Below are 25,425 nucleotides of genomic sequence, written 5' to 3' on the forward strand. Positions count from 1 at the left end.
TCTCTGTGACCTCTCAGGGCAGAGCAGCAGCAGCAGCAGCAGCAGCAGCAGCAGCAGCAACACAACATCCAGTCATGATGTGCAGCAACAGGTGGCAAAGATCTAAAGTTACTAATCACAGACAGGAATATCACTCTAACTCTGGAGACCACTGACAGAAGTGAGCAGTGGGGAAACCTCTAAGTTATGATACATGATAAATCATTTACTGTAGAGGTTTATAGCAGACTGTGGCCCCGCCTCTCTCCCAGTATGAGCCTGCGTGGGGCATGGCTCCCCTCAGACAGTGACTCAGCTATGAGTGCATGTGAAGTGACGGCACAGAGGTGGAAGTGGAGGATGGGGATGCCGCCCAGCAGGTGACACACCTCTGAACAGAGCAGCCCAGGTGGGACGGTGGAATGCGCTCTAAGGCCTGTGGGGAGTTACGAGCGTCTGAGCCATGAGGGCTGTTATTAAGCCTCATGCTCCACCAGCATCGCTGACGGCTTCAGTTGTTTGATACTATTAGAAAGCAGTCGACAGAGTGAACATCCTGCCACAGCTGTTGTTCAGGAATCACCTGTGTCTCTCCCTTATTCTCTCTACTTTCTCCTCCTTTGTGTGTAATAATATTGATAATAACGTTTATTTATATAGCACTTTTCACAGACAAATGTCAAAGTACTTCACAAGAGTGAATTTCAAAGGTGATTCGGTAGGCCACAAAACAGACAGACAGAGTAAGTAGAGCAAGTAACTAAAAGGTTAAATGCCTGCATAAACAGAAGTGTTTTAAACCAACACTAAGTAACTTTTCAACCTTCATATAATATTTTCAGAACTTTTGTGATGGTACATTGATACAGCCAGTGCACTATTTGGATTTGGATTTGGATTCGGGAACAAACCGGAAGTGGGCACACTGACTTCAGCCGAGCTAGCCGGCTAACTTCCGCTTTAGCTCTCGGCTAACTAGAACGGGAATAAAATAATTAAAACATGCGGCTCTTTTAGACTTTCCAAACGTAACAGGACTGGATGGATCAAATTCTGGTAGTGAAACCAGTCGTTTCACAGGGGTTGTGACATTTATCCACTGTTTTATAGCCACTTCTTTTCCCATTATTCTCTATGAGAAAAAGTTGTTGAACGGTGACCCTGGAAGTGTCGGTGAGCACTTCCTGTCTACTGTAATGCAATGCATGCAGGGAGTTGCTGTTTCTTAGCAACCCTAACCAACCAGAATGAACCAGAATCACCTGGTTCTGTGCTGTTGCTGATCCAAACGTTTCTTTTTCCTTAGAAAAAAGCTCTCGAATAATGAGGTGAAACTTCAGACAGCAAAACTATTCGGGATAAAAGCATTATTTGTGTACTATGTATTCGGGTTCAGGTACACCCCTAGTGGGTGCAGAGCAGCGTAGTCTCCGCCCACCACTCAGAGGCGCATTGCTAATGAGCTCATTAGGTGCTGTGCAGAAGGAGAGCCCTGGGAAATGGCATAGGTTTTGTGATTTTGACTGGAAAATTCATAAAAACAATTAAAAGACCACAGAGCACGCTTTAAAATAACCAAAAAGGATTGTTGGAGGGGGGCTTTAAGTATTGCTTTAAGTTGCTTCCTGAAAGTTTCAAAGGAAGCAACAGAGCCAAGGGATGCAGAGCGTTCCAAAGTGTGGGAGCTAGAGCTCCAAATGCTGGATCACCACACGTCTTCAGGTGGGTGCGTGGTACGGAGAGAAAATGTTGTATGTGGCTTCCTTGTCCCATCCAGACAGACCAGACTGCCTCATCTCTGTGCAGTCTTGGGGTCTACATCAGTTATAAAGTCGAGAATTTATCCAAGAATCATAAGCACTAAATATCGAATTGTGCTCATGCTAAAAGTATTTTGTTGATCTTCAGCATCATTAGTATCCACCACATGTTTCATGAAAATCCTCTGCCATGGACCACAGCTGAGGAGAAATCTGACCAGGCAACAGCACTCAGTGAAAAGTCAGAGGTCAAAGGAATTAAGACGAATGACTTTTCCTCTGGAGATAATGAATGAACACTCAGACTGAGCCGGTGGCTCTTGAGATATGTTGCTGTGGAAGCGTCGCTGATCTGACACACAGTTCATCAACAGACAGAGACTCTGCAGCCTCCAGCAGGGAGAAACTCTCTCCATCACATCTGACTGTTTATCACATTAGAAAATCTGATCTGGTACTGGAATTTGTCTTTTACTCAGACTGCACTGACTCCTCCTTCCCTGGCTCACAGCTCTGCGCTGTTTGTTTGGGCGGTTGCCCCGGAGATACAGAAGAATGAAAGTGAGAGGGTAAAAGAGAGTGAGAAAAAGAGAGAGAGAGAGAGAGGTGGAAACTCACAGATCAGAGAGACAGGAACTTTTATTCAGTTACTGGTGCATACTTATTTCTATTTTTGGGACTTCCCCCCTCTACACTCAAAGATTGTATCCATGTCTCTTTTCTGTTATCTCATTACCAGCATGTTAGTTTAAAAAATGTCAATGAGATAAGCTCACAAGACAGCTGCCATCTTATTTTTTTCATATTTCTCTTCCTTCTGTTCCTCTGTCCATCTTTTCAGTGTCAGTCAGTCAATGTAAGACTGTGGGAATCTGAATTCAAGTTTTCGATCTGTGACTGAAATATCTAAAAACATCTAGACCTGTTTGTACATGCACACACACACACGTGCACGCAAACTCACCGATGTAATGTTGGCGGCAGCCACCATTTCTCTGTTCCTGACCAGTCTGCAGCAGAGGATGACAGTTACCAGGGCGACCACACACACGCCCAGATCAGGACATAGAAGGCGCAACACACTCCAAGGATCATCCAGGGGAAGCCTGTGACGTACACACACCCACATGTGCAAAGGTTAAGTGAGGTCAAACACTTGTTCACCTGTTCTCCAAGAACAGTCATGGAGGCTTCTTCACTTTCTTTATTATCTGTCCTAAAATATTCAACACTGTATCATAAACATGATTTAAATCCTGGGTCGCATGGCGTAAAGTTATTTATCACTGTTTATGAAACACATGTATTTTTGTATATGCATATTCGAGTCTGTCTGTCTATCTACTGTATCTATCTATCTATCTATCTATCTATCTATCTATCTATCTATCTATCTATCTATCTATCTATCTATCTATCTATCTATCTATCTATCTATCTATCTATCTATCTATCTATCTATCTACTGTATCTCATTTAATAAGTGAGATTGTGTATTATATCTGGATATATAACTAGAGTGTATGAATGATTTCAATTGTGCATTAAAGGAGAATTCCGGCCATTTTTTACCCTTAAATCGTTTTCCTGATTACATGCAAAAACACAAAGTTTATACTGTTTATACTGTACACTATATGAGTTCAGTGGTGTCTCATCATGGATCATAGATATTTGATTTGAAATTTGTTTTTTGAGTGTTTGTTGTGGTTGAAAGAATTGCCCCCATAGGTTAGCGCTGTTGCTATCCCTAGCGCCGTCTAGCCATGGTGTAACTCCGGTTTGCCTGCATCAATTTTAGTGGCGTTTTTTGCTCCCCCCACACTGGGTGACCATCAGGACAACGATTTAGGGGTCAAAAATGACCGGAATTCTCCTTTAAGATACACAACTAGGTCGACTCACAGGTGCATATTAGTCAAAAGCTTCAGCAGAACGGTTACACCCAAGTCAGTCAAGCATCTAACCAAATTTTTAAACTGTCCTAATGGTATTACAAATATAACAGTATAAAGTCAGTGAATAGAGCTGTGGTAGACAGATATAAGGTACACAGGCATCAGACTGTAGCAGACTATTGTCATTTTCTTCTCCAGTCAGTCCTTCAACCAGCAGTGACAGCAGTGTGGTTAACTAGTGCCACACACCTGGATACTCCTATGTGTCTGGTTACGATGTCCCATCGTGAGCAGTTGTCTCCTATGGCGTCGCCGAGCGGAGGATACGTATACAGCACAGTCTGGAAGGAGATGTGAGCGAACACAAACAGCAGACTGGTACAGAATACCGCTCTGATGAAGCGACCTGTGTGACCTGGAAGACAAAGAGACAGAGACCACAGTCAGGACACACACACACACAACGTCAGTCAGATCAGATAACAGAAGCTGTTTTAGCACAAAGCTTGGAAGTCGTAGGGATACGATACACCTGGAGATGACCAAGCTGTCCCAGCAATTACATATAAACACAATTTAAAAGAAAAAATCATGCGAAACACTGATGGTTTTTGCCACAGTGTGGTTCAGAGGGGTTGAACAGGTCCATCAGCTTCAGGTTGTAACAACAGAGTCCATCAACCTTTCAGTAACGGTCTGTGTTGTGTTGTGAGGCATCAAATGCACAGGAACGAACAATGTTCTCTTGACTCTCTCCTGTTGTTTGCTTCTTTTTGTCAATTAGAAACGCAGTGATGTAATTTTGTAGGAATGAACCCAATCATATGCCAGACAGCTGACATGATGTGTTATAGAAAACTGTTTCCGTCTGTTAATACCAGAGCTTGTGTTGCACTTGGAGCTGGATTTAAGGTCTGTTTACTTTATTGGGTTAGTCGGTGATCAGGCTTATTTAGTATTATAGCAAAATATCATAACATGGTAGTATGTTATGTAAAGTGTCCATAATGCATAATGTAAGTAATTCCATAAACAACCCCCTAGGTGGCGCTTCAATGTCTCACTGCCCAGAGACACAAACTTGACAAACATTGTGCAGCCAGAGTTTTGTCTCACAGAAAGACAATAATCCACCACTGAAAATCTGAGAGCTGGAAAATATGATGTGCAAAAATTCCACAAAAAGAAAAATCTCAGTGGATCAGACATTTCTGACAAAACACTTTTAAATTCCACAACTAAAACACAAGCATTGTGGATATAATAACAAATCAGATATGTTTCTCACAAATCACCTTCAGCAAACGATTAATACAAGACCAGAAAAATATATTTATTAGACTTTTGCAGGAAAGAGTATATAATGAAAGATGTTGCCTCCCTGTATGTCACATATCATACACATGGCCTGGTCAGATCCAACACAAAACTGTGTGAACATGGAGTTCCAACAGCGACTGGGTCCCAGTTGGAGCAGGTGCACGTCACTGAGCGAAAAGGCCACACAGACCTCAGGGACATAAATACACAGCTCCACTATGTAGACCTATTGACAGTCACTGGGGACCAAGCAGAGGCTCTGGATGAAGCATGCAGAGCATTATCATGATGAAAACCTCTAGTTAAAGCAGAAGTAAGTGGAATGTTTGTGTTAATCTAAGTCTTAAATAGTTGTATCTTCCGACAGCAATCACTTCTATAGAGTGTTTGGTCTGAAACACAGGTCTGTCAGTCACTCTGCTCTGCTCTGAGCCCAGGAGAAAACTTTCCTTGTATCCTACAACCTTTATCCAATGAGGAGAGAGAACGGCATAAAGGGGCAGTCCTCTCTGTGTGTGCAGCCAAGGGATGCGCGTGAATGTGGTGATGTAGGGACGAGGACCAATAGATCCATGACGAGGGCGGGGGCTGCTAACTCCATCGGCTGACAAGAAGTTAGCCAAAACCACCAGATCGCTGACTTCTGCTTTAATCACCAGGCCCAGTCGAACCATCATCAACCATCACATGTGAACACTGCTCACATGACAGAGACACTGAAGTCTGATGAGGATCCAACCTGTCCCTCAGCACTCATCATATAATACATACACATATACAGACATAAAAGATGTCAGCAAAGCTCCATCCATGGCAGGTGAACATCAAGTGAACATCAGTACTTGGAGCAGGTTCTAAAAATAAAGCCACTCTTCCACTTTTATGTATGTCACATTATATTCAAACCTATATTAAAACCTATAGGTGCTTTTCTTGTGGGTCCCTCTCCCAGCTAAGTTTCACTGCGCCACCTCCGTCCTCATCATGTTCACTGTCTCAGCGTAAAACAATACACTTTGATATATATCCTCCTATAAACTTCAAGAGAGGATCTCTGCACTGCTGCCTCACAGAGGCCTCTGACTCTCCACATCGAGATACTGCAGCCTTAACACGATATAGTCACAAATGTTTGATTTTTATCATTAAAATGGGTCGGATGTGGGCCAACGACATTCAAGTTGGTGTGAGTTGGAGAAGATTTTGAAACACAGAGTTAGATGATAAAGTAGTGTGACATAAGTGACACACATACATACAGCACACACATCTCAAAAAACTGGACAAAAAATAGCATGCACACCAGAAGTAGCTCCAAAGCTGATTTGATAAAGATTATCACCACCTTCATCAGACATGAAGGGCCAAAACTTTGACGGATGGGCCGGGCCAGTATCAGATGGATGGAGACTGTTTGTGTGTGAACTAATATAAATGACATGAAAAAGCCATTACCTAAAAGTAAAAGAAAACACACATTCATTTTCAGAGCAGAGTTGTTGTTGGTCACCCTTTTTTGCCAGTGCATCAAATTTTGAAGGAAATGTGGTCAAGCCCAGTCTTGAGACCAAGACCGGTCTGGAATACCACAACACTAGAGCCAGGGCCTGAAACATGGTGATAATCTTGTTCTGTTCTTCTTCAGCTCCACAAAAAATGTCATTGGTTTTCATGGTTCCTTCCTGCTCAAATGTAAAGAGTCATGTGTAGAGGCTAGGATAATGGCGTCCAACACAAACAAACAAACAAAGTCCAGTTCTCTTCGTACTTAAGACAACTAGAGCTTCTCCACAGACAACCTGAAACGACCTCTAACCCTGACATCCAGAGCTCTCCTTGTTTCAAAGGTGCTTTATCATAAAACCAGCAGTCTATGGTGTACATACTGTATGGTGGTCAATGTAAAGACTTGTAAAAACACACTGACTGATGCAGATCTGAACGCAGCAGGAGTCTGAGCTGCTGAACCACTGCAGCCACCAGCCACAGTATCACTGCTGCATTCCTCCAGTCTGATTCATTTCAAGATTCACTAAATCATGACTCAGCTGGAGGGTGCGACCACACACACACACACACACACACGATACACAGTGGTGTGTGGAGTTGTGCTTGACCTGGGACAGACTGTAAGTACAGTAGTTACATGTTGACCCACTAAGGCTGAGGATATAAACAGCAGCTTTAAAGCCAACATCTGCTACAAGCAGTCACTTGACACACACATACACACACAATCAATTTAATCCACTTATTTGGTATAAGAGAAATGTCAGTAAATGATAAAAACTTCCATCACTATTTCCCAGTATATATATACGTATATGTGTGTATATATACGTATATATATGTGTGTGTGTATATATATATATATATATATATATATATGGCTGTTAAAGTTAACGCTGACAGCTGATTTTTAAATACCATGAATGGACAGCATAAGAATCTGGATGTTTCTTATGCTGTCCATTCATATTGCTGTTATTTCAAGCAAAAAAGGAAAAGATGTGATTAATCACGATTAACTCAGGAAATTTTGAGATTAATCGCGATTAAACATTTTAATCATTTGAGAGCCATATATATATATATATATATATATATATGTGTGTGTGTGTGTGTGTGTGTGTGTGTGTGTATGTGTGTGTGTCTGTGTGTAAATAATCCATTTTGTCAACAGTCTAGACTCAGTTATCAGATCCTCGTCATGTTTGGTATTTTCATAATCAAAACGTCCTCATGTGGAAGCTGTCAGTCATCCAGGCCAGAGTTCTCTCTGGTCATGGATTCTTGAGGATGTTTCACGTCTCATCCAAGACAATCACTTCTTCACCTCTGACTGGCTGGTGGTGAACCCAGTCCAGACTCTACAGGACAGTCCAGCTGACCCAGATTCAACTTGCTCGGAGTCCTCGTGTGGAGGAGAACTAACACAGAGGAGGTAAGGACAGTGTGTGAGTGTGTGTGTGTGTGGAGAGGTCACAGAGGTGCGCTCACAGCAGATCCCGCCCCACACACACACACACATACACACATACACACACACACACACACACACACACACACACACACACACACACTGTTTGTGTTTCCAGCCCCAGCCCTGGACCCGGACCTGGACCTGGACCTCTGTGGATGGAAATCACCCTCACGTCCCCACGGGACAGTTTCAGCGTGAATGTGTTTCCACAAAAAGAAAAGATGAACTCACTATGTTACTAAACTGGACAGTAGCCTCAGTCGGTTGTGTGGATTTCCTGACACCATGACAACATATAAACATCTGAGTCACCTCCACCTCAGCTCTGCCCCTGCTGAGTCCTGGTTTTATAATGACCACAAGACTGTAGCAGCCCGTTTACTGGCTGAATAGCAGGACTGACTGACTGACTGACTGACTGACTGACTGACTGACTGACTGACTGACTGACTGACTGACTGACTGACTGACTGACTGACTGACTGACTGACTGACTGACTGACTGACTGACTGACTGGCTGGCTGGCTGGCTGGCTGGCTGGCTGGCTGACTGACTGACTGACTGACTGACTGACTGAAAAAGTCTGCTTTTTCAAAATGAATTGGCACAAACAGGATCTATTAGGGTGCGTTCACAGCCTGCAGTGTTGCCAACTTTGAACATATGACACAACATCTACCCCCAATTCCAATCGGCCCCCTAAAGCCTCAGGCCCTGAACCCTCACTGACTAAAGTGACGTCAGCTCTAAGTGACAGAGTGTGAGAGTCTGTGAGGGTCCAGATGCTGTAAATATGAATGGAACAGCACTTACCCACTCTCACGACACGTTACCTTGACAACAACATGTTGTTGACTCCGGTCTTGGGCCGATAATTTACCATACTTTCAACGCGCACAAGGTGTTTGAGGTGGACGGACTCAAAACAAAATGTTCCTGGATCAGATCTGATCAAATCATCATCAATAATCACAAACTGCAGGTTAATACTGACAGGAAACTTCTTCTTTTTTTTCTTTCTTTCTTTTTTTTTTTGGTTGTTGCTCCTGTCCATTAACAATAAAGAGACAGCGGAGCTCTCTCTGTCTATGTGTGGTAATTTACTTTACTTTTTTTTTACTTTTAATTTTACTTTTTTTAACACTTGCGTTCCGACGGCATCTCATGTGTTTGACTTCACAACGCTATGAACTGTGGGTAATTCCCCTACCCAAAGTCAGCATCGGTGCTGACTTACGGTAAGGGGGCAGTAAGGGCTCATTCACTGACTCACTGACTTGATGATCTGACAACGGAACAGCCCTCACACACTCACGGACTTCCCGTGAACGCGCCTCTAAGTCAGTGAGTCCGTGAGGGGTCGGATTGGAATTGGGCCCTAGATCCATTTTTTTCAAGAAAGCATCTTGCAACACTTCTAATGACTTTTTGGACAAACTTTAGCTACTCAGGGGAGTCTCCAGTCCAGCTCTCAGTCTGTGTATTTACTTATGGAATGTCAGAGGTGAAGCTGCAGTTTGGACAAAGAACCAGGGGAAGTTAAGATCACTGCAGTTAACGTGAATACTGTTACTGAACTTGGCAGTAAATGTAATAATATATGTAAGTACCAAGAGCAATAAGAGCTTTATCAAACCCCACTTGCAACAAGCAACAACGAGTACAGATATACTTTCATCTTCTTTGTCCCCGTCTCCCACGTAGGCTGACAGTGAAGTTTTATTTCTAATGTTATGAAAAAGCTAAAGAAAAGCTGGCTGGGTGTGAGTCCAACTGGTTATCTCAGTTCACCATGAATCTTAAACCGTGGCAGATTGTTTTAAACAGATCACCTGGCTGAGATCAAACCAGGGGCCTCATTTATCAAAGAGCGTGTAAAAGTCCTCTTAAATTTTCAGTACGACGGAAAGGCAAAATGTGCGTACGACCAAAAAATATACACTCTTTTCAGATCTATCAAACTCCGCGTACACACGGCTGCACGGTATTTCCCTTGATAGATCACACCGGACCTGAGAAAAGCGTGGATGAGAACACGCCTCATACCCAGCCCCCTAAACAGCCCCACACAACCATATGTGGTCAATGCAAATCAGTTACGTGCATATTAAGTAGCCATGTGCACTCTGGAAACGTGTGGAATGACGTCAGTGGAAGACGGTGAAGACAACAGACGGACGGAGAGCGGAGAAAGAAGCGGAATTTCTCTGAAAGCGAGATACACGGTAACACGGCAATATCAGTCAGAAACATCATCTTGCATTGAAAGGCTTCAATAAATACAAAAAAAACTCCCAAATCTAAATGAAAGAAGAATTATTTATTCTGCCCCTTATTTTAGATTATGTCATAATAATTTAAAGCAGGGTTTCCACTGCCAGTCAGTACTACTTTGCACCCCTTTCCACTAACCCCCAACTTCCGTTCACTGGACGACTTTGATTTTCATTTGTGCATAGCTATTAAAAAAAAAAAAAAAAACATTGAAGTCCACCAGTCTGTGACTTTTCCTGATGTTGGGCAGCACCCAGTTTTGTTAAATACAATAAATATTATTCACACAAAAAATATCGATCATGTTTTCTCATTTGCTTTGATTTGCTCCGACATTATTGTGCTTGCTGCTTGCTTGTGTGTGTCCAGTCTGGCTACGTAACACACGCACGTCGCAGAAATTATTTTCCAGACTGGACAGACTGGTTGTGGAAGAGGTGTAGCCTACATGCAAGGGAAAAATATCAATATGATATCAAAAGAAAACGAAATTCGTTTTATAAAGCCAGTATTTAGGAGCAAACTAGTGTAAATGCACAGGGGAAAAATCTGAGTCGCTGTGCTTTTCATGTAAAGTGCCGACGTCAACACGTGTGCGGCGGCGGTGGTGGTGGTGGTGGTGGTGGTGGGGGGGGGTCATCATCACCACCACTTGCTACTTCAAACAGTGTCCGCGCTCCTCTCTCCCTCTCATACTGCAGTTCTCTGACTCTGCAGCGGCGTCGCCAATTCCTCCTGTTCTTCAAAAAGCGTGTAAATGCCGGTACGCCATGGTCGGACTGGTCGTAAATTTTTGCACTTACTCCCGACAAGTTTTGGTTTGATAGATCCCAAATTAGGCGGAGAAAAGTGCGTACGCACAAAATGGGGGAAAGAGCGTGTAAAAAAACGTGTATCCACAATGATAAATGAGGCCCCAGGCTGTCAATTCTGACTTAGTGATTGCGTCATTTGGATTTTCTGTATTTTTTGTTAGAAAAATAGTTGCTAGTGGCAGCACTATGAGAGATTGTTTTATAATTAAATAAAGTCGAGTCAGCGTTTGTTTTTTTATGTCACTCACTGTTTCGTGCTGTTGTGACAACAGAAACAGAGAAATAAGTCGATGGGGACAGAGCTGTATTAAATGTGTCTGTCATTATAAAAGTTATTAAAGAACACAACATGACACTATGGCATCCTGTGTTTACAGTGACTCCTGACACACACACACACACACGGCCCAGACTAAGTCTTGTTTTGTACCTTCATAAACTACTCATAAGTGTTTTAGAGGAGACTACAGACTATAGAGACATGGACCTGACTGTTTAAAGGGATAGTTCACCCAAAATTCAAATTTCACTCATTATCTACTCACCCTCATGTCGACTAAGAGCTGTGAGAATTTTCAGAGTCCTCCGTTCCTTCTCTGAGTTACGGGGGGGGTCGGCGCAGCAGTATTTGTCCATATAATGGTTGTCAATGGATACCAACTTTCTTTGTCCAAAAAGACACACCAAAAAACATCCAAATACCTCCATACTGCTCGTCTGTAATGTCCCTCTGGTATTGAAGCCCCGAAATGCGAAATTGTTCCAAAAAAAATTAAATAAGTCTATATTTTAAGCTTGTTTGTAGCGGAAGCTCCCAGTGTCTCAGTTCACTGCTCTTCCTGTGTCAGTGCAAATCTCACGTGATTTGCACTGACTGGCGGAACAATTTCTCATGTCGGGGCTTCAATACAAGAGGGACATTACAGACGAGCAGCATGGAGGTATTTGGATGTTTTTTAGTGTGTCTTTTTGGACGAAGAAAGTTGGTATCCATTCACAACCATTATTATGGACAAATACTGCTGCACGGACCCCCCCGTAACTCAGAGAAGGAACGGAGGACTCTGAAAATTCTCACAGCTCTTAGTCGACATGAGGGTGAGTAGATAATGAGTGAAATTTGAATTTTGGGTGAACTATCCCTTTAATGCAGCAGACAGAGTGAGATAGAGCTTTCTTCCCCCAGGCCATCACGGCACTAAACTCTCAATAAACACTGTTGCACTATAAACTCCCCAAACTATGACCATTCAGTACTGTCATGCACTGTATGGCAGCTGATGCCAATTGCACTATGGACTATGATTGTTTTACATATGTATGATGTGTAGATGTGTAGATGACTGCAGCTTTTTTTATTAATTCATTCTATTCATGTATATGCATTGTGTGTATGCACCATTAGAAGTAGCATCTCCAATTTCGTTGTATAAAGTTTCTATTCTTCTGTTCTATTCTAAGCTGTAGAGACATGTCCTACTTCTCCTCCAGGCATTTTTTTTTAAACAGAACAACAGTTCTCGAATTCAATATGAAGGCTCACATTTCAACTCAAACTGAGCACTGAGACTTTCCATGTTTATACTGTTACTGTGTTTATACTTATAATGTTTATACTGAGTTTTGTCCATCCAGTCCAAAGGCTTAAGGTGCATTAAGGTACTAAGGTCAACTATTCTGCACACACCCATTACCTACACTGTGTCCAAGCCTCCTTTGCGTGTTGCATCCTGGTCCCTGAACAAAGGCCAGTCTATCATGACAGAGGTCAGAGGTCACATGGAGAACATCTAAGCACCACACAGAGAACACAGTGTTAGAACCTGCTGACCTGTCTGTACATAATGAGATTGCTCACTTTACTTTAAGTGCACACTCGTGCATTTTCAAGAACTAAAAGATGCTTAGACTGAAATCAGTGAAAAACAACAAACTATGCTAACACATCCTCTGCAGTGAAGGTGAGGCAGAGGCAGGTATGAGCAGCCAGGCCACCCACCACGTTGGAAAATGCTTATTCCATTCTCACGTAGCAGTGATGGAGGGCAGCAAAGAGTTGGAAAACAGTCTTTAGAGAAGTGGAGCAGTCACACACACTCCCTCAGTGGTTCACTTTGGCCTTGTCTGACTTTTTCTACTGCCTGTTTCACACAGCCCATGGAAAACAGCAGCAGCAAAGTCACCTGTCAACTTATCAAATGTTTAAGTTCCTCCAGAGCATGTTTTATACTCTGTAGACCAGGGGTTCTCAACTAGTCTCACTCTGGGACCCACATTGTCCCATGGTCATTAAGTCGCGACCCACTTTTATAGAATTCAAACCAAAAGCCTTTAAAAACTCATTTTGCTCTTTATTGAGCAAAGTGCATTTCAGAGCACATGAATGAAACTGAGGAGTTACCATGACAACTGCATGTACGAAGTGAATAAAAAAATATCAAACTGCACAAAATGGAGACCAACAAAATGATATATTTGACTTCTAATGCATCTCTGCATTCAGAACATGTTCACAAAAGTGAATAAATATCAAATTGCACAAAATAAAGACCCACAAAACAAAACAAGATTCACTGCATTCAGGCCACATTAATAAGAAACTGATATCTTTGCATTCAGAGCAAATGGAGCAAATAATAAGAAACTGAGGAGGACCATTACAACTGCATGTGTTCACGTGTCTCGTGTACCTTTCAAAATAAGTTATTTTTCAAAATAAAAGACATGTCCAACATCAGATGTGCATTAAATATTAATTACTTTTTTGACCAGCTGTCCGCGACCCATCCAGAACGGGTCTAGACCCACTTTTTGGCCCACCAGTTGAGAACCACTGCCGTAAACCATACTCTACCATGATTTATACTATTTGTTCTCACACATGAAAAGTGAAAAAAAACCAACTCATCTTCTCTTTCTTCCCTGAGAAATCTGGATCAGGCCTTGGCTTCTGCATTTCAAGGTGGAAACACTCAGTCATAAGTATTATATTGTATATTTAACACCTTTTATCAGAGGGAGATTTAAATTACAACATCACATGTTTACAAGGCAAGACCAGACACATCTGCACTGTGATACTGTAGGGTATTGTGTCCTCTTGTTGACACATTAACATACTGTATAAAACACAGAGTGCTTTCATCTTTTATTTATACTCCAGCCTGGCAAGATGCCCTCCCATAATTCACCCATAAACCACTCATCGTTTAATACTGTAGGTAAACAGGAAACGAGACAGTGAACACACAGTGGTGACACGGTAAACGCAGGTTGATGGATTGCAGCTGGAGAGACACCCAGCTCCTTCTATCAGATTAGTGTCTGTAACATTTCCACAATAAACACAGGCCAGCCTCTGCTCTGCATGTTGTTGAGTTGGGAGTTGTGTGTACTTTTTCTCAAATCTTTCCATCGATTCTTAAACCGATGGAACGAGATCTGTGATGCTTCACTTCGTTGGTCACCTGTCAATGATGTCATATCCCCTATGATCATGTCAGTGTTAAGTCCGTCTGACAGAAGCTCAGCATCGACTTTCATCTAGTTTTAAGCTCCATAAACTTGGTGGTTTTTTGCATCATGATTTCTCCTATAGGATAAGGATTTATCCTATAGAATAAGGATTTATCCTATTGGATAAGGATGTACTCTGTAGAATAAGGAATTATCCGATAAGGATTTTAGTCATTGGACGTCTGGATTAGAGGATGACATTTTTCGGGAATTCCCACGAGTCACGTGACTCCCGTGGGATTCCCGTGGGATGGGAGTCAATTTCACCTCTAATCACGTGATTGGGCAAGAGCGTGAGTAAAAATTAACGGGAGCAGAAGGGAGCGGGATCTATGACAGCAAAATCAACGGGATTGGACGGGACTGTCTGAAAACCATGCTGCATTACATTTTATTTCAAAATAAATCAATATCTTTTTGAACATTTCTCCCAAGCCTTGCACTTAAAATCACAGTCGCCATGTTGTAGTTTTCATTCAGCCTCACAACACTGCATCATAAGAGAAAAGAAACTACACCAGAAATTAGTACTACTACATCCTGTAATGACCGTGAAAACTGCAACGCGCATGTGCGTGATCTCTCTTTAACCAAAGATGGAGGCGGACAAGTGCGAGTTGGTGAAAGAAGTAAAACAAAAACACCCATCGATCAAACTGAAGACGCTTTCGGGGAAGTCTGAACTTTGTTTGAAGTTTGCAAGAGTAGAATGTGACGGTGTGGACACGATATACCACTTGTGGAAAATGCTTCGCTATAGTGAAGTACAGCACCGAGTCAGGTATGAGTGGTCTGAAAAGACATGCCTGCAAAACGCAGGAGTGGGATTGTGTTAAAGGGATAGTTCACCCAAAATTGAAATTGCACTCATTATCTACTCCCCCTCATGTGGACTAAGGGCTGGGAGAAGTTTCAGAGTCCTCTGTGGCTTCTCTGAGTTACAGGGGGTCTCGGCGTAGCAGTGCATGTCAATATAACGGTTGCAAATGGATACCAACTGTCTTCGTAACAAAAAGACACACCAAAAAACATCCAAATACCTCCATGCTGCTCGTATGTAATGTCCGTCTTGTATTGAAGCCCTGAAATGCGAAATTGTCCCAAAAAAATTGAACCTCCTCTTCCCGGTTCGTCATATTTGGACGAACCAGGGTCTGTCCTCTTCCCAGTTCGTCCACATATGACGAACCGGGAAGAGGAGCTTTGAGAAGCTTCCGCTACAAAACAAGCTTGAAAAACTGACTTATTTAATTTTTTTCAGAAATATTTCGCATTTCGGGGCTTCAATACAAGACGGACATTACATACGAGCAGCATGGAGGTATTTGGATGTTTTTTGGTGTGTCTTTTTGTTACGAAGACAGTTGGTATCCATTTGCAACCATTACATGGACATGCACTGCTACGCCGAGACCCCCTGTAACTCAGAGAAGCCACGGAGGACTCTGAAACTTCTTCCAGCCCTTAGTCCACATGAGGGGGAGATAATGAGTGAAATTTCAATCTTGGGTGAACTATCCCTTTAAAGGTTTGGTTTGGGATTGGGACAGTATGGGATTAATTTCTGTGGGAGTGGGAGGGAGTGGGATTGATTTTGAAACCCTCCATCAGGATTGGGCAGGACTGGGATTTTTTTCTGTGGGAGTGGGAAGGAGCGGGAGTCAAAATCCACTCCCGTGTCATCCTCTAGTCTGGATGTGAAGTTCTCACAGGAACAAGCTGAGGAAGCGTTGGAGAGCTCAGCTCCAGCTGCTGGAGACGTCCTGTCCTGTGTCATTGGTGAATCATTGATGTTTAACGTGAAACTGATTCATTTGTTGTTTCTAGTGGTTTTACTCCCCTGATGTCTTAGTTCTGTAGAGGACGACTCGATTCAGCTGCTGGTAAAAACCTGCTGAACATCTGCTTCAGAAGTTCTCAGGGAAACAATCAGAACAAATCGTTACATTCTTAACAACGTTATAATCAAAAGCCTTGTTTGATTTCCTGAACCGTCTGACACTGAAGGAATCCAAACCAGGAGGAGCTTAGAAGACAACAACTCCCATGATCCCATGCTGCAGCCTGACTTTACAGACACACCCAAACTCCCTGACCTGATGAAACTTTGTCTTTCTCAACACTGCTCTTCAAACAGCTTCACCACTACATGCGATGTGGACGTGTGTGCAGTCACAGCCACTCAGTCATTAACACCCCGAGTGTGTACAGAGGAGTCCATGCTGGGGGAAGCTGCAGTGACGTAGAATGGAAATTTGGCAAAGAATGAGATTTCAGCACAACACTGGTACCAGTGATTATTTGCAGGGCGAGACCGAGGTGGGTCTGTGGGACGTCTGTCATAAACATTACAAATATCACCGTTAGTTAGTTTATTGGGTGACCTGTCAAACCGCTGGTGAAAAAATAAATCTTAATGTGACGGTGGTGAAAAAAGAAACAATCAAGGCATCACTGAGTTTACACTGTTAGACTTCTACAGGTCAGACTCTCAGGGACTCATGGGGAGTCCCCTAGACCCCCACCTTCAGACTAAAGAAATCTCAGCTCCCCTCTGAGAAAACTACTATAGGAGCGGAGAAGTCTTCGTCTTGTTCGTAGAAGATGTATAACTGAATATTTGAAGAGGTGCCAGTAGTTGAGTCATCTCCAGCTCCGACTTAAACTGTCTCTTAATTGTCCTCAGAGCGCTTGAATTTTTTTTTTCCCCTGCTCAACTTACACAGCTCTCTAATGTGTGTGTGTGTGAGCGTATGTGTGGGTGGGTGCATGTGTGTGTTTAAGAGCGTATGTGTGTGTTTGCACATGTCAGTGTTTTGGCAGACCGGCGAGTTTTCCACTGGGGTACCCGCTCCCCCCTCCCCCTCCTCCCCCTCCTCCCCCCTCTCACTTTAACTGTTCTCCCACCAAAATAAAAGCCTCTCCACATATTTTCATTCCAGATCAAAGAGAGAGAGCTGGGAGGAGCCGTGGATCTGTGACTCTTGTCCTACTAGAGATCACAAGGTCATTTCAACATCCTGGAAAACACCAGTAGAAATGACTTCATGTTCACCTCAAATACATATCGCATTGTATGAGTATGATATAGGCTATACTTCATAACAATGGACTCTCTTACACAACTAATCGAGATTAAAGGAATAGTTCACCAAAAAAATGAATACTCCGGAGTAGTTTTTTATTCCTCAAATTTCATCTGGAGACCCGGGGCATTCAAAACTTTATATGAGAGTAATAGCGCCCGACACAAAAACGTCCATGAAACTACACAAAAACCATTTAATATTCCTTTATGATCGTCGTCCGCTACAATCCAAGTGTCCTGAAGGGATATAGTCCAGAGTATAGTGCAGAGTCCCCTGCTGTTAGACCGGCCTGCCCTCCCTTCCCATGAACCAGTCTGCCATCCAGTCCTCCCATTAAGCTGGCCCGCTCTCCCTTGCCTACCAGAAACTTCCTTCTTCAGCTGTTGTTAACATTTCCATGTTAACCATGCACATTCTGTGTTATAAACTGTTTTCTTGTCTGTAACAACATCTATTGCACGTCTGTCCGTCCTGGGTGAGGGATCCCTCCTCAGTTGCTCACCCTGAGCTTTCTCCGATTTTTCCCTGTTAAAAGGGTTTTCCATGGAGTTTTTCCTCAGTGGATGTGAGGGTGTAAGGACAGAAGATGTTGTTATGATGCCATGTAAAGCCCTTTGAGACAAACTGTTTGTAAAAACGGGCTATACAAATAAAATCGCCTTGCCTTGCAGAGTTTACTTGAAACTACGAAATTTAGGACATTTTTACAGCCTAAACAGTCCTGTATTGCATTTGCCTGGTGCACGCTCTCACATTCATGCAATTCACGCTTACATCGTGCCCGACTCAAACAGGTCCATAAAACTACACAAAAACCTCGTAATATTCTTCCACACTGCTCAGTCGCTGCAATCCAAGTGTCCTGAAGGGAGATAGTCCAGAGTTTACCCGAAACAACGTCATTTAGGCAAATCCAGTCATGTCTGCGTGCATCGCATGAACGCTAGATCGCACACTAGGCAAATTCAATACAGGACTGTTTAGGCTGTAAAAATGTCCTAAATGACGTTGTTTCGAGTAAACTATCCCTTCAGGACACTTGGATTGCAGTGGACGAGGAGCATAGAAGAATATTACAGGGTTTTTGTGTAGTTTTATGGATGTTTTTGTGGCGGGCAGATGAACTTTGAGGGATTAAAATCTATTCCGGAGTATTCATCAGCATGAGGGTGAGTCACTGACTGAATTTCATTTTTTGGTGAACTATTCCTTTAAGCAGAAGAGTATGACAACACAGCTAGGTTGCACAAACTAATGTAAAAATGTGTGTGTTCATACTGAGGTGAAAGCTACACCAGTTAAACACCAGTATGAGAGTGTGTGTGGGGCCAAGAGGCTCAGACTGAAGCATGTTCCTATTTGCGCAGATAAAATGAAGCAGAGTTTACTATAATCAGTGTGAGATGGAGCAAGAGCTCAGCTTCAGCACACAGCTAACAAACCCTGTTAGCAGACATGCTCCACTTGTTCTGTGTAAACACAAGAGTTAAAAATATCAGATCTTCGTGTATGTTTGAGGTATTTAAAAAAAACAGAAAAAAAAAACTTAACATCCACTCCAGTGCAAGGAGGAACAATCCACCCCATTGTTGCCTGACTGTGAGAGCATGATGTCTAATGTGTTTTGACTGGGCTATAGATCCTACAGCTGATGTCACAGAGGCAGAGAAGAGGTTATTTCCACTCCTGTAGATAAGTCACACTGGCAGCCGTGCTCCTTTCATGTGAGGAAATCCAAAAACACCCTGTAATGAATCCAACATTTCAATAAAAACATTGAAATTCTGGACACTTTATGAAAACAGTGTGGTTGAACCTGGACTCAGCACAGCCTGGTGTTGTTTTCTCCATATTTATATCCTTTCTTTTCCTTGTGTATGTATGCATACTGTAGACGTATGTGGAATGTAACAAGGCACGACTATTCACAAATCACTGTCAAATCATAGCCGCGTCCCAAATTAGCGGCCACATCCTTCGAAAATTCCATTGCAAAGGCTCCTTTAAAGGGATAGTTCACCCAAAATTGAAATTTCACTCATTATCTACTCACCCTCATGTGGACTAAGGGCTGGGAGAAGTTTCAGAGTCCTCCGTGGCTTCTCTGAGTTACAGGGGGTCTCAGCATAGCAGTGCATGTCCATATAACGGTTGCCAATGGATACCAACTGTCTTCGTGACAAAAAGACACACCAAAAAACATCCAAATACCTCCATGCTGCTCGTATGTAATGTCCGAAATTGTCCCGAAAAAAATTAAATAAGTCTATATTTCAAGCCTGCTTGTAGCGGAAGCTTCTTGAAGCTCCTCTTCCCGGTTCGTCAAATTTGGACGAACTGGGAAGAGGACAGACCCTGGTTCGTCCAAATTTGACGAACCAGGAAGAGGAGCTTCTGCTACAAACAAGCTTGAAATATAGACTTAGCCTATTTAATTTTTTTCGGGACAATTTCACATTTCAGGGCTTCAATACAAGACGGACATTACTGTACATATGAGCAGCATGGAGGTATTTGGATGTTTTTTGGTGTGTCTTTTTGTTACGAAGACAGTTGGTATCCATTTGCAACCGTTATATGGACATGCACTGCTACGCCGAGACCCCCTGTAACTCAGAGAAGCCACGGAGGACTCTGAAACTTCTCCCAGCCCTTAGTCCACATGAGGGTGAGTAGATAATGAAATTTCAATTTTGGGTGAACTATCCCTTTAAATGGTGCCATCTATCCATAGGATCTAACCTGTCCCAAGATTCAGTATACAAAAATGTAAGTGTTGTGTTTTACCACAACGGTACGACTGTTAAAAACTAAGGGCCTTAACCCATGTGTTGTCAAGGTTGCCAGGCAACAGGAGCATTTGTGGCACTGTGCTTGTGAAAGCTGCGGACAGTTATAATCCTCCATGGACCAGATCATCTAATTTCACTTCTGCTTTCAAGAAGCAGCCACATTTTTTGCAGAGTGCATCCTCTGAAGGAGGCCCTGGACTGGGACACAGCTGATGATATAAAGACACTCCCATGTCCCACACATGTGCACACAAGATGGGTGCAGCATTGTTTACCATCAGTCAGTCCATTGATGCTGCAGGACAGAAGAGACACCGCCCACCAACTCAGTGTAGTAAACTTTACCATCTACCAACCAGGGGCCAAACCACTGAACCAGTTGTTCCATACAACTACCATGAACTCCAGTCACAGTTGGTGTTAATGGTGATACTACACAGTGAGACTTACTCAGACCGTTACTGTTTAATCCAATTCCGATTAATCCAAGCCTACGTGCACCACCATGCCATTGCTACATATTTATTGTTCTAACAAAAGACTTGGTAGCAGAGCTCCAACAGAAAGCTCCTGCCACTTCTCTATTTAAACCAGGGGTGTCAAACATACGGCCCGCGGGCCAAAACTGGCCTGTCAGAGGGTCCAGTCCAGCCCACAGGATGAATTTGCACTGCAAAAACTCAAAATCTTTCCAAGAATATTTGTCTTATTTCTTGTCAAAATGTCTCATTTCTAGTGATAACTAATCTCTTTCCATTTAAAATGAGACTCATCAGTCATCACCTAAAAATCAACTTGTTTTTAGATAGTTTTCACTTGTTTCAAACACATTTTTCTTTTTTTTTTCTTTTTTTTTTACCTAAAATAAGTAGGAAAATCTGCCAGTGAAAGCAAGTTTTTGTGCTTGTAGTAAGAAAGAAAAACTTGCTCCACTATCAGATTTTTCTACTTATTTCAAGTGAAAATATGTGTCTAAAAACAAGCTACTTTTCATGTGATGAGTCTTATTTTAAGTATAATGAAATTAGTTTTGACTAGAAATGACATTTTGACTAGAAATAAGACAATTATTCTTGGTAAGATTTAGAGTTTTTGTGCCAAGAGTGAAAATTACATAGAAGAGGCATATTATTGTTCAAATTGCAAGTGTTTTTCTCAAGAAATTTCAGTTTGCTCATAACATGTTTTGTAAAACGATGGTTCATTTGCACTAAATCAAAGGGAATATTTAGAGTTCTCATTAATATGTTATTAGCTACTATTATTTTACTGGTCTGGCCCACTTGAGATCAAATTGCGCTCTGTGTGGCCCCTGAAATAAAATGAGTTTGACCCCCCTGATTTAAACCTTAGTAATCCTGATCACAGGACAGAAAACAGAAGATGTGCTTCCTGTAGTCACGGTAGTAGGAATAATTTGAAAAACCTGCAGTCAGAGAAAACCACCGACAATGCAGTATGATATAAAAGGATAGTCTTACCTCTGATGGTGTGTTTGTTGGGACACAGGAACCATGGCAGCAGCAGCAGGTAGAGGAAATAAACCAGTGACAAGATGTTGTAGCGAAACAGGCAAGCTGCAACGACACAGAAACATCACATCAGTGGACATTCAGACGTGTTGCTTTAAATGCAATAATCCCTGATTGCAAAGAGGCAGGGAACGGAAATGTAAACTATTGTGAACTGGTCATACATGTCTGAGTCTGAACCCTGTTTTTCCATCTAGAGTCCTGTTTCCTTTTTAAACCAAAGAGAATCTTGGACCAAACTTAAACCAAATAGTTTAGTTGCCTAAACTGAACCAGACTTTCAAAAATCCCCCTGACATATTTCAAACTCTATTAAAAAGTCTCTGCTTATGTTTTATTTAACATGGTTTTTTACACAGTATGGACAGTGTGAGAAATCTGGATTAGGCCTTAAGCCCCGCCCACCACCTGCTGGCTACAGGTTGACAGGTGAGAGAGCAGAGAGACTGAGCCACATGTTTGAGTCTCAGTCAGACCCAGACTCAGAGGAGGAGTCTGTGGAGACCAGAACCAGAACCAGAGACCAGCAGATGGATCAGAACAGTTAGCATCTTTTATTGTTGTTTGCTAGCTTGTCTGAGAGAGGCCGACAAAGTCTTAGCAGTTGTGCTCATGCTAACTCTCTTCCTTCATACCAACCAACACTGTGATTCCAGGTTACAGGTTTTATTTAGCCCCGCCCCCGACATCCACAAATTGACAGGATTGGTTCCTCAGGTTTGTGACATATGAAACTCTGAATCTGTTTCTATGAGACTTGTCATTGCTTCACTGCAGCTCAAAGTGGAAACACTCAGTCGTGGTGTTGCCTGAATGTTTCACTCAACATTTGTCTTGAATTATAAAAGAAACACACATCAGATGGAACTAAATTAAACACTTGATCAAAGGTTCAACTGTACATGTTGCACTGGTTGAGCTGTTCTGTTGTTTTGTTGACTTGACAAATGAGCCAGTGCCACTAATTCAGACGGTGTGAAGAATCATTTAAGAATGAAGAACCATATGTGTCCGATTTTATCTAATCTAATACCTGACGGTGTTAATGTTCTTTCTACTGTCAAACCCTGTCTGCACAAACAGCGGGATGGAAATATCTGTTTCAGTAAAGAAAACCTCCATCCACAATATGCATAACAGGTCACACTGCACTTTCATGCATAACAAAGATAATAGACTCTGGGTTCTTTGTTTTTGTGCTGACGCATGGCGCAAAACACAGCAGCACACTAGTGAACTGCTGTTTTCCTGTGGTGCACAGAGGTGACTTCCTTCCACGGCCCCCAGCGGCAGGAAAGGCGTGGTGGAGCGTCCAGCGCCCAGTCCACTGAAATCACACACATGTTCACATCTTGAAAATCACAACCTGTACATGCTTGTCATTCATCTTTATGTCTTTCATCTTTTCACAACGTCAAACCACAATTACACACAGCAGATCCGCTGGTTACATCTCGTGTTCACAAGTTCCAGAAAAACAACCACAGACAACCTCGGTGCGCACGTGCACATCATCACAACACTTCACACAGTCTCATAGAGTACACAACATGACACAGAGTGTGACTTTTAAGATATTTAGGGATCCTGGCACTCAGAGTTCATTATCTGTTTTCTTTTAGCATCATTTTCATACAAACAGGCCAAATGAGTGAATTTAACATTTTAACATTTCTTCAACTGTCACATCTGTGGTGCACAAATACAACATTGCACTATTGTGCACAGGAAACATATCAGAAGTGACCCTGTCAATCCAAACACTAACTCAGTGTTCAGTGGATGTGATTGGCCAGGAGTGTCAGTGTCACTGTCTCTGACACACTCATACAGTCAGATCATTTGTTATGAGCCGACATCAATCAAGACACTGGTGTCATGAGTGATATCATGGTTATAACAGTCATTGCTTTAGCTTTAACTCAATCAATCAATCAAACTCTATTTATAAAACACTTTTCATACAAAAAAGCAGACCAAAGTGCTTTGCATAATAGAATACAATGGTACACACACACACACACACACACACACACACACACACACACACACACACCTTACAAGTAAAAAAAATAAAGCACTGGGCAAATGCAATCTTACACTGAACAGTTTGCAGTGGGGTAAAACACTAGAGCGGATAAAAAGATATAGTGAGTAAATGCAGTAGAAAAAAAAAAATATATATACTATATATATATATATATATATAATGAATAAACACATTATATTACACAGGAATGAAAATGGCAATACTGCATACATACATACAATAACAGTGTTTAGTAAAGTTCTATGAAAACAATAAAAACAATTGAAAACAATAAATAGTACCATCAATCTAAAAATATATAAGATTCAGTTGAAAGCCAGACTACAAAGGTCTTCAGTTTGCTTTTAAAAATGCAATTCTACTAAAGCTTCTTGGGGGAGACATGAAGAGGGACACACCCTGCATGTCCTGGTACCAGCCTAACTCCACACAGACCAACCACAGACCCTGGCTTCAAACTCAGAACCTTCCTGCCCATTACACCACCGTGCCGGCTGCAACAGCAGATCGACTCATTTGTCAACTCCATCGTTGCACATGATTCATCAGATGATATGAACAGTCATCTGTGTGTGTGAGGAAATCAATTCATCATCATCATCATAATCTCTTTTACTTGTGGACATTTTGTCTTCAACTTGCCACCTAAATGAAGAAGACTTCCTCATTACATTGACAGAAAAACCTACATTATCTAGCCACAATAGATTTCTATAACTGGACCAGCTGATGCAGAGTAAAGCTCCACAGCTGTCTTCCTCCTCCATGTACAGTGTGAGAGGGGTTTTATGAGGTGCTGCTGGCTTCAAGGAATTAAGACGATCTGCCAACATTAAGACCTGGAAATAAAGAAAACGCGAAGGCTTATTTCCTCCCGTTAAACACACGCAGGGATAATTACTGGCTCACCTAGAGTTAAGATCTAGATTCTTCATCTCGGTCTGCTCAGTTTGAGCGTGAAGGCGAGAGGTTTACTGCACACGCTGCTGTCTGGCCCCGAGGTCTCTACCTCCACCTCTGTTTATTCACACTGCACATCAGCTAACAGGCTGAAATACAACTACGAGAATTTGCAAGTGAACACACACACCGAGGAATCTAAATAATCCAATACAGTGTGTGTTGTGGTATCTAGCACAGTTCTATCTATTCTAATTTTAGTATTTTATCCCATTACATATTGATGTATGTACATACATAATTTATATGGATGTAGTGTGCATAGGTAACACTTTATTTAACGCCTATCTCTATAACGCATTATAACCATACTTATGAGTTATAATGCAGTTATAGCACTGTATAACTATAGTTATAAACACTCATAAATGATCATAATGCTTTATAACAATAATCATAACACACTATAAAGCATTTTATCATGACTTATAAGGTCAGGTATTATAATATGTTATA

The 25,425-nt window shown here is 42.1% G+C and overlaps 1 protein-coding gene across 1 annotated transcript in view; it reads right to left on the reverse strand.

The window, feature by feature from the left end:
* The window catches only part of piezo1 (piezo type mechanosensitive ion channel component 1 (Er blood group)), a 128,801-nt gene that overhangs the window by 76,622 nt on the left and 26,754 nt on the right, over positions 1-25,425 (reverse strand). Inside the window, exons 2-4 of the mRNA XM_085800915.1 lie at positions 21,909-22,004; positions 3,887-4,052; positions 2,704-2,845 (exon numbers count right to left, since the gene is read on the reverse strand). Of these exons, the coding sequence (XP_085657041.1) occupies positions 2,704-2,845; positions 3,887-4,052; positions 21,909-22,004 (404 nt within the window). The remainder of the gene's footprint in view (positions 1-2,703; positions 2,846-3,886; positions 4,053-21,908; positions 22,005-25,425) is intronic.

Source organism: Trachurus japonicus, chromosome 15 (genome assembly GCF_045865225.1).
Source record: "Trachurus japonicus isolate A0001 chromosome 15, Traja_1.0".
NCBI classification, from domain to species: domain Eukaryota; kingdom Metazoa; phylum Chordata; class Actinopteri; order Carangiformes; family Carangidae; genus Trachurus; species Trachurus japonicus.